At 35.2% G+C, this 10,398-nt stretch overlaps 1 protein-coding gene and 1 pseudogene across 1 annotated transcript; both read right to left on the reverse strand.

Annotated features, from left to right (window-relative positions):
* Positions 1-3,552: 3,552 nt before the first annotated feature.
* Positions 3,553-4,002, reverse strand: LOC115980920. Its single transcript, XM_031103114.1, has one exon. It carries the CDS (start codon positions 4,000-4,002, stop codon positions 3,553-3,555), a length of 450 nt encoding a protein of 149 aa, XP_030958974.1.
* A 1,805-nt stretch (positions 4,003-5,807) lies between these two features.
* LOC115979199 lies at positions 5,808-10,020 on the reverse strand (annotated as a pseudogene).
* Positions 10,021-10,398: the final 378 nt, after the last annotated feature.

The raw sequence follows: 10,398 nt of genomic DNA on the forward strand, positions 1-10,398 counted from the left end.
GGTACAAAAACACAATTACAAAATTATATTCCACATTCGAATTAGCACATATTTAATATATAAAGTCATCCACTTATTGAGAATAAGATAAAACATGAAAATCAAAAGTAAGAAATCAAAATTTACTCCTAACCATGAGTTATATATATCTAAAATTTACTCAAGAGCCACAAAACACAAAATAAAGCATGTTAATCAATTCATATATCTAATTATGTTCATTCACCTCTCAGCTTATAATAAAATACAACACATCAAATTAAAAAAAGGGAGAAATCAAATAGTAATCTTAAACATGAATAGAATCCAAGGTTACATAAGAAAAATAAAACATAAACAAAGCAGATCACAAGTTCGAAGCATATAACCAGCCCCTCACTGCCTACAAAAAAAAAAAAAAAAAAATCGAAAGAGATTCAAAGGGATTAAAGGATTCAATAGCACTTGGATATTCACAACTCAAAATAAAAGATGTTCTTGAAAAGCTCTTTTGAAAAATAATTTTTTTATGAAAATAAATCTTTGAGGTAGGTTTTACAGATTGAAAATTTGGATGTGAAGATTTTTCTTAAGAATACAAGATTATGATGGAGAACATAAGAAAATAATCTCTCTCTAATAGTATTTCATAAAGGTTTTGAAAAATTAATTAGTTTAAGGAATGAAAACTAGTTTCTGCACTAAGACCACTAGAGAGAGGTTTTAAAGAACTAAAAAACATGCATAGTGAAGAGAAGAAGGTTTTTAGAAGAGTGGTGGTAAAAAATACTCTCTCTCTCTCTAGCATCACTTGGATTGGAAGCATAAAGGTGTATTTATAGGTTGAAACTAGGGTTTTCAGAGTCTTTTCAAGGGTTCTAGAGGCGTCCTCCAAAGATTGGAGTGATTGGATAGCTAAATCTGGAATTTTGTGACCTGGAAATCAAGCTAAGTACGCAGGTTGAAGCTTGTGTATGCAAGTTCACTTAGAACCTTACTTTCTCGATAGCACTGATGCCCCAAATTCAAACGGTCATAACTCACTTATTTTAAATCCAAATTATGCAAAATTTGTGTTCAAATTGAATCCCAAGATGTCTAATTTTCAATGCAATGTCACAAATTAAAATTTTATTTTATAGTTCAAAATTTATGGTCAAAATAGTGAGCAAATGTCATTTTTCAACATCATTTTCAAAGGCGATTTTAAGTGGTTTTGAGTTGTGATTACTTCCAAATTATCAAAATAACTTCAATTACCCTTGGTTGACATATGTTAAGCTCATAATTGGGGCTAGGGACTAAAGGTAATTAACAGTATAAAATGAGGTGTCTACACAATTTAAAACTTTCAATTTACATTCACCCATTCATCTCCTTCATATATTTTTGTTATATTCTTAACCCGTTTAAAAAAAAAAAAAAAAAAAAAAAAAAAAAAAAAAAAAAACAACAACAACAACAACAACAACAATAGTGAATAGACACTCAAATTTTACTGCCTCCCCCAAATCAAGTAATGCCAAAACTTTATTCCTCCCTTCACTGTTCAATTAAACCACCTATAGACACATCTTTTTGTACCCATTTAATAAAGTTTAGTCATCAGTCCAAATGATGAGCTTTACATGTCTACAAAAGGTAATTGAAGTTATTTTGATAGTTTAGAAGTAATCACAAAATAAAAGTGCTCAAATTACTTTGAAAACAATGCTAAAAAATGACCTTTACTCACTATTTTGACCATAACTTTTGATCCACAATGAAATTTTTAGTGATATTTGTTTCATTGGAAAGTAGACACCATGGAATTCAATTTGAACATAAATTTTACCTAATTTGGATTTATATTGAGTAAGTTATGACTATTTGAATTTGGGCCAACTAAGTAAACAAAATTAGGGTTTTTAAAGAGCATGTGTACGCAAACTTATTTCCAAAACCTCATAACATCAATTTTTAGGGCCCAAAGCCTCTCTCTTTGATTGGCCCGGCCCCTAGACCCTTGGGAACGTCTAAAACCCTCTAAATGAGTTTAAAAACTCTAGTTTTAATATATAAATACAACTTTATGCATCCAAACTCAAACGCTAGCTAGAGAGAGACTCTTTTTCACTAAAAATCATCCAAGAACACACTCATCTTTGAATCTTCTGCACTCACAGACACCAAGCACATTTTTGGTTCTTCAAAACCTCTCTTTATTACTCATTAGGGCAGAAACTATTGATCTTATTCTAAGACACGTTTTTTAAACATTCTTTCTAAAGCTTTATTTTGAGTTGTGATTACCTATAAACTATTGACTCCTTTGATTCCCTTGATTATCATTGAATCTTGTTGTGTAGGCACTAAGGGGCCAATTAAATATCAACCAAGTTGTGTTCCATAAGCAAGGCGAGTCTCTCTTCATGGCTCTTCCTTAATTTAGATTTTTATAACTTGTATTCTTGTTTTTCTTAATTGATTTATATGTTATACATGTTTAGAAATATGATTTGATTTGTTTGGTTTTGATTTGTTGTGTTTTACCATATTTTGATTGGAGAGTTGAATGATTGGATATATTGATAAGCATGTTTTGATGTGTTAAGTGTTGCTCTTGTTTTTTGTTAGATCCAATGAATGTTTAGTAATAGATTTTATTTTGTTTATCTTTGATATCTTTGTTGTTAACTTAGGTTGTTTAGTTTTGTATTAGAAGTACGCTAGGGTTGGTTAAATTGTTGTTTTGTTGTTGTTTTGAAACTGTGTTTTTTGGCGTGTATGTATGCGCGTGCTTCATAAACCAAACATCGTACTATTACATTACGATAATGTGCATCACATTAAGGTCACATTGAAAACATAATACTGTCAAGCCTTGCCTTATTTAGACTGTTTGGCATCTTACTCACAACTTTCATCTACACTTACTGTCCACCCACCTAAAATATACAGACCAAATTGACAAATAAAAACAAGAGTAATTCTACGGATATAAACAATTTGACAATCATTTTTACACCAGATGAGTTGGCAAGTTTTTACTGATTCTCACCTAAGTCCACCATCACTTTTTACTACCACAAACAATCTGCCACAACAATAAGTGTCAAATTTTTTGAATCTCTAGACTTTAAGTAAAAATCTAAACAGAACTAATATTTATTTTTGCCTTCATATTAGATATTGGATCATAAGCATTATACTTTGGAGATCATTTGGTTCACCGTGATGTGCTTATAATATGCCATTAATATGATGCACATTACCTTAATGTCACGTACTCACGTTAAAGTGTTTGCCATAAGTAACGTAAGATCACCTCCATTTATAAAAGTGATTGTAAGGACTGAAATTGGATTGGTCCCAAGACAGGATTGGGCTCAAACCCAAGCGGCCCAAACAATAAATTTATAGAGCATGGATGGAAGAATTAGATCTATTCCAGAAGAAAAACGATTAAATTTAATAGTTTAAGACTATTAGACACAAGTAAGATTAGAAAATCTGTCCTCGGAATAGCTCAAGGAGTTTGTATTATATTGTCTTGTTGAACAATAAAGTTATACAAGAGTCACAGTCCTGTTCTTAAATAATCCTTTTACTTTTTCTCATCCTCTGCAGTTGGTTTTCTTCTACTCTTCTGTACTTGTCAATCCAATCCATCAATTGATGTACACTAGTAACAGGTTTACCAGTCAGAGATTTCCTCAAATCATGCTCTGCTGGAAGACCAGCCTTGAAAGTGCTAATGGCCACATCATTGTACTCTCCTTCTATTTCATTAAACATCTCCCAGTATCTATTCGAATATGCCTTCAGAGTCTCACCCTCCCGTATGGACATAGATAATAAAGATCTCAGAGGCCGAGGAACCCTATTGCAAGTAATAAAACGAGCACCAAAAGCCCGGGTGAGTTTCTTGAAGGAGTCGATAAAGTTCGCCCTCAAACCGTTGAACCACCTCATCGCCACGGGGCCCAAGTTAGATGGGAAGACCTTACACATCAAGGCCTCATCTTTGGAGTAAATAGCCATCCTTTGACTGAAATGGCTGACGTGTTTTACTGGGTCTGTCCGACCATTATAAATGGTGAATGTGGGTTGGTGAAATCGCCAAAGAAGGATCGCGTACTCTATGTTCCGTGTGAAGGGTGATTTAGAAACTTGACTAAGCGCCTTGTTCATGGCATCATTCCCCAAGCCTTTGCAAGGCGGGCTTTTGTACCTTCGTCTACGATAGTGCTCTTCTTCATAGGTAAAGGTCTTGCTAGGCAGAATTCTGGATCTCCGTCGGTAACTAGCAATATCTGTCTCTTCAGAGGACGGTTCGGAACTGGACGGTGAACGTCTTCACCGAGCATGACGTAACTCTCTCTTCAACTCGTCGATTTCACGTTGCATGTCCCTGTCATTCTTTGCATGTGAAACATGACTCTTCCCTTGAGATTGACTTTTACTGGTATAAGTTGTGTGCACACTTCCCTCACGGCCCCCTCTCTGTTCGTGGCTCCTGCGTGGATTGCCATGCTGGGAACCCCTTGATTCTGCTTAATGTAGATCAACATCTATCTGATGTGGTTCTACTGCTGCTTGGTGTGGATCCGCCTCCTCTATTGTGAACGTTGTAACTGAATCTCCTTTAGACTAGATCAAGCTCTTCCCACAGACGGCGCCAATTGTAAGTAACGAAATTGGATTGGTCCCAAAATAGGATTGGGCTCAAACCCAAGCGGCCTAAACAATAAATTTGTAGAGCGTGGATGGAAGAACTAGATCTATTCTAGAAGAAAAACGATTAAATTTGGTAATTTAAGACTATTAGACACAAGTAAGATTAGAAAATCTATCCTCAGAATAGCTCAAAGAGTTTGTATTATATTGTCTTGTTGAATAATAAAGTTATACAAGAGTCACAGTCCTATTCTTAGATCATCCTTTTACTTTTTCTCATCCTCTCCCTCTTTAGTACATCTTTCCATGTTATATATTCCAGTCTTGGTTTCGCCCCTACCACACATGTGTAGGTTAGATTCGGGGAACTCCTTCCTGTCCTATCTAGCACTTCCCAGAACCATCAACTAGTAACTGTAAGGCTACTTGATCACTGTTCAGGCGTCACTTCCACATTAATGCGGTCAGAGAGTTGGTTGAAAGTCATTTAATGCGGAGGTAGCGGCTTTTTGAAGATATTTGTTGCCCTTCTCCTTTCTTATCCATTGTCCGACATCTAACTCTTAGTGATGATATAACTCTAAAGTAAGTCCATGATAATATGGCACTCGAATTGACCTCAGACACATGTTGCCGAAAAGGCTTTTATTCTCAGACGCTTGTTGGACTTATCTCATATTATCTCTACTCCACTCTTCACTCCGGTCTCCTTATAATCTTATCTGGGCCTCCTCGGATGGTCTAACGTCCTCAAATTGGGCCATAGGCCCAGTTAGTACTGCCTGAACAGAACTTCCTGATTAACTGACCCCCACAGTGACGTAATGAAAGTGACATAATATATTTTGTAATTTTAAATTACGGTAATATTAAAAAAATTAAATGAACCAAACACCGTAATGTGACATTAAAGTAATGTGCACCACATCAAAAGTTTTGATAAATACAATAGAAGGCAAGTTTCATCATTTGTTTTAAACTATTTTATGATCTATTATAATCTTTACTTTTTAATATAAAAAAGTTGGTCTTACACGATGTAAATTCCGACATGTACCTTAAAATTTTTTTTTTATTCATTTACATTTACCATCAATTTTCTTATTCAATTTTGATTATATATTGAAATATTTTCTTTAGTTGCCAGAAAAGCTTCAATAAAATTGTGTATAAATATTATTGGGAAGAAAATTTTCAGGAGAGAGAAGGCTATATTATTCTTCTAGTCAACTTGAAAACAATGTGGCTTCACTGCAATTCATATCAGCTTCAGATGAAAGTTGCAATCTTGCTTTCTTCAAATGCAAATTTAAAGAATCCAACATCATATATATAAGCCTGCCTTCGGGATGATCTCTATGTTCAACTGTAAATATATGAGTCTTCCCTTTTACTTGAACGAGGCTTTGTCCAGGAGATTTTCTCACTTTGTTAGATTTCATCATTGTTCTCATTGCCGCAACCCCATCCCACCTTCCTTTTGATGCATATATGTTAGCCATCTCCGCATATGGAACTGCCACCTGGGGCTCCAATTCAAAGAGACGATGCGACACATATTCACCAATCTCTACATTACAGTGAACCTTGCAAGCACCAAGCAATGCACCCCATATGCCCGCATCAGGATTGATAGGCATGAGGTGAATGAACTCCAGTGCTTCCTTTAGTTTTCCTCTTCGTCCAAGAAGATCTACCATACAGGACTTATATTATATTTTCTAGTCATCATACCAAAGTACTCCCACCCTTTCTCAAGCAAACCTCCATGACTACAAGCTTGAAGAGCAGCAAGAAATGTAATGTGATTTGGTTTCAATCCCAACTCCACAATTTGAGAGAAAAGGTTCAAAGCTTCTGTAAATTCTCCATTTAAAGCACAACCTGCAATCATAGTTGTCCAAGAGACAAGACTTCTCACAGGAATGGCATAGAAGAGATCTCGAGCATCATTTATACAACCACACTTTGCATACATGTCAATGAATGCATTGCAAATGATTAGATTATCTTTTAATCCATTTGAAATAGAATAGTTATCAATCCATTTTCCAAGCTCAAGTGCCCCTATTTGTCCACAACCTGAGATCAAAGAAAGCATGGTAACTAAATCTGGTATATCACCAGCGGCTTCCATGGCAGTAAACAAGGTCAATGCCTCATTCATATCCCCTTTTTCAGCATAACCACTAATCATAACAGTCCATGAAACACAAGTTCTATCAGACATGCTGTCAAACAAAAATCTCGCAGAATCCACATCTCCACACTTGGAGTACATAGAGACAAGAGTATTGACCACACATATATAGAGATCACAACCCAATTTGATTCCATGAGAATGAATCAGCATACCTTGAAATAGTGCCTCCGGTTGCACACATGATGAAAGTAGACTAACAATGGTGTGCTTAAATCAGGTCTAAATCCTTCATGCAGCATGCATTTGTAATAATTAACAGCGCCAAAGAAATTCGCAAAATTTGCACACCCTGCAATCATGGAGTTCCAGGAGACAACAGTCCTTGTAAATATGTCAATTTCATTAAATACCACCTCTGCCAACCCCAAGTCACCGCATTTGGCATACGCAGCAATCCAAGTGTTAGCAAGCAGAACATCAACATCTATGCCAATTTGAATTGCAAACGAATGAAGTGATTTCACCAATTTCAAACTCTTTGTATGCAAAACTGCCCGAGTTAACCCCATGACTGTAACCGAGTCAGGCTGAATCCCTGAAAACCTCATATCATGCAAAAGATGTGACACTCTATCAAGAAAACCCGATTGAGCAAACCCATGAAGTATTGCATTCCAAGAAGCCACATCCCTCATGGACATCCTCACAAACAAATTGTACGCATCATCTAACTGATTGCATTTGACATACATGTCAACCATTGCTGTCTGCACAAAGACATCGGACCAAAATGGAGATTTCATGACATGGCTGTGAATGATTTGGGAACATTTGAAATTGGAGACCTTGGTACACGCTTTTGCTAGAAAGGGGAATGTCCAATTGTTTGGTTCCATGCCATTTTGCTTCATTTGACGGAAGAGAGTGAGGGCTTTGTGAGCATAACCATGGTTCACAGCTTCTCTGATGCTGGAGTTCCATTGACTGATGGTTGAGAAATTCAAAAACTGGTTGAGAAAGGGAGTAACAGGATGTTTGACCATTTCTCATTGTTTTGGTGGTGCAGAAAGATTAATGTGGAACACAACTGTGATGATGCACTTTCTCTTGGACCCTGCTTACAGCCATATAATGATAGAATTAAAATGAATTCACATAGATAGAATTCCAATTAAAAGATTTGCAACTTCAATTCACCTGCTTGAAATAAATAGGAAATCAACAAAATTCAAATCAATTAATTACATTTCAACATCAATGCTAACTTTATAAATATACCTTCTGATACTGAAATCAATATAGGTTTTTACAACATACTAATTTTGAAATACTATAATTTCATTAAAAAAAAAGGTCTGTTTGTGTTAGTTTATTTATTTATTTATTTATTTTTTTGGGAAGGGGGGGGTGGGGGGGTGGTTTATAGGTGCCCTAGTACTTTTACACAGCTTATTTTTTAAAACAAAAGAATATCTTCTTTGGAAGCCTAAGGTTAAGGCAAAGCCCAAGAACAGGTATCTGTAGTAGTAAATTAGGCTTTTCTATTTCATCTTATGTTTTATTTGGTTATTCTAGAGACAAGTATTTTTGTAATTCTGTAAATGTGTTGGGTATGGGCCATAGTTGTGGGCCTTGGATTTTATTGTATTCAAAAGTCTTATTTAGTTTATGAGACTTTATGTGTGGCCTTTGGCATGATTCAATTAAGGTAGTAGTCCTAATTTTATTAGAAGTTAAGAGTTACCATCTACATAAGTGTGTTATTACAGTCAAGCAAGGAGTGAATCAATAAAATTTGAGTGTTTTTTAGTATTGACGCATGTAACCTCTCTCTCTCTAATGTAAAACCTGGACACACAACCACCCCCCCCCCAAAAACCTTAACCCACCACAAGCACATACAGACAACTCCCCAATTTGTTCTACATCAATTTGATACTAGATCCAAAATCATACTACAAGTTCTCTGCTGAAATTTTTTTCCCACCAACTACTCAACAAATTTCTCATCCAAGATAATAGTAACTCAAAGAATTGGATTCCAGAATTAAGCCTTTTGCTAAGACTATTAAGCTACAAAGAAGTCTTTGAATAAGTCGAACAAGAAGGTGAATTCAATAAAATACTCAAAAGAATTATCCACTATGAAACAAAGTTTGGATAGGCTGTCAGCCATTGTTCTCGATAAAATTTATGTTGAAACCACCATTGATCAAGACCCTAAATCATTAAAATAATGTTCAGGTTCTGCCCATATGTTTCCCTCAAGCTCAATGTCTTTTTCTTCCTTAAATTCCTATGGACCAAGCACTAGCCAGGTGCCCCCACAGCAAACAAAATCCAATGTTGGGTTCGCACATTAAGATGCTGGCTTTATGAAAAGAATCAGCCTTATCATCCACCATTACTCCGGTCTCAAGAAGAAGATTGGTTGATATGGATAGGTATATTAAATTAGAAGTTAGTGATATATATATTTTCCATTCATCCTCCATTACAACCGATGAACTTTGTCACAAGTCACAACACTCTACGATGCATAATCAGTGACTGGAAGATAGACTGGTGTGAAAACTGTGACCCAAGAGGACCCAAGATTATTTGGATCCTCAACAGTGAATCTCATGGTGAATATTTAACTATGGATACATTCTCTTCACTAAGGGACTTATCTTGGAGTGACCACTTACTTTTACAAATGATAAAATTTAAGAAAAATTCTTAAAAACTATATTAATCCACAAAAATCACAAAGATAGCTATCAAAGTTTAGCGACATCACATGAAGCTAGAACAAGGACGCTGATAATACGCCTCATCTCATCCAACCCAAAATCTTCTTCTCTCATTATCTGTAGACTTAACAAGGACAACATTTAGACATCAATTATGCAAAGAGAGTTGTTCCTTTTAGAAAGCAAAGTGTGCTTCTTCTTTATAAAGTATCACCGCCATACAGCGGAAGAGAGAAATAAGTTTCTCATAATCAAGCAATCGGCAAACAACATCAGATATGTCGAAAAGAGACCAAATTAAAAATAAACAGAGAGAGATAGAATTTTACTTGTACGGACTTGTATGTAACCACACGGCAGATCAGCGACAAGAACGTGGCGGCCAACACCAGTGCTGTAGTGTGGGTGAGTCACTTCAGAGCTGTTGCCCGTGGCTTCCTTGTTGAAGGAAGAGACAGAGAGACAGAGAGATGAGGGGCTTTGTGTGAGGAAAAGGACCAAGAAGGAGGGTTTAGACTGTAAGAGAGACATGGAAAATGTTTTACTGGTGTTTTAACTTTTAATGGTCAAACAAAAAAAAAACAAAAAAAAAATTTGAAAAAATATTGTAATTTTTTATAATTTAAAAATATATATATTGCATATATAAACTTTTTTATAAAAAATTTTATAATTTGTTGACGTAGTAAGTGATTTTTTTTACTTATAAATGTAATGAGTGATTATTGGTAAATAAAAAAGTGATATTATTAGTGAGCCCAAATAAGAATTAATAAGAAGTTTAAAAAGTAAAAAAGTTATATTAGTAATATGTTCATATAAGACCTAGGAGTTTGTGTGATTTGAATCTTTCTTATTTGTATGAACTTGAATTCTGAATTA

The sequence above is a fragment of the Quercus lobata genome, chromosome 3, assembly GCF_001633185.2.
Source record: "Quercus lobata isolate SW786 chromosome 3, ValleyOak3.0 Primary Assembly, whole genome shotgun sequence".
NCBI lineage: Eukaryota > Viridiplantae > Streptophyta > Magnoliopsida > Fagales > Fagaceae > Quercus > Quercus lobata.

Bases quoted from the DNA above. Each gene is read 5' to 3' on its own strand.
- LOC115980920 (XM_031103114.1), bottom strand. From the start codon at position 4,002: ATGGCTATTTACTCCAAAGATGAGGCCTTGATGTGTAAGGTCTTCCCA.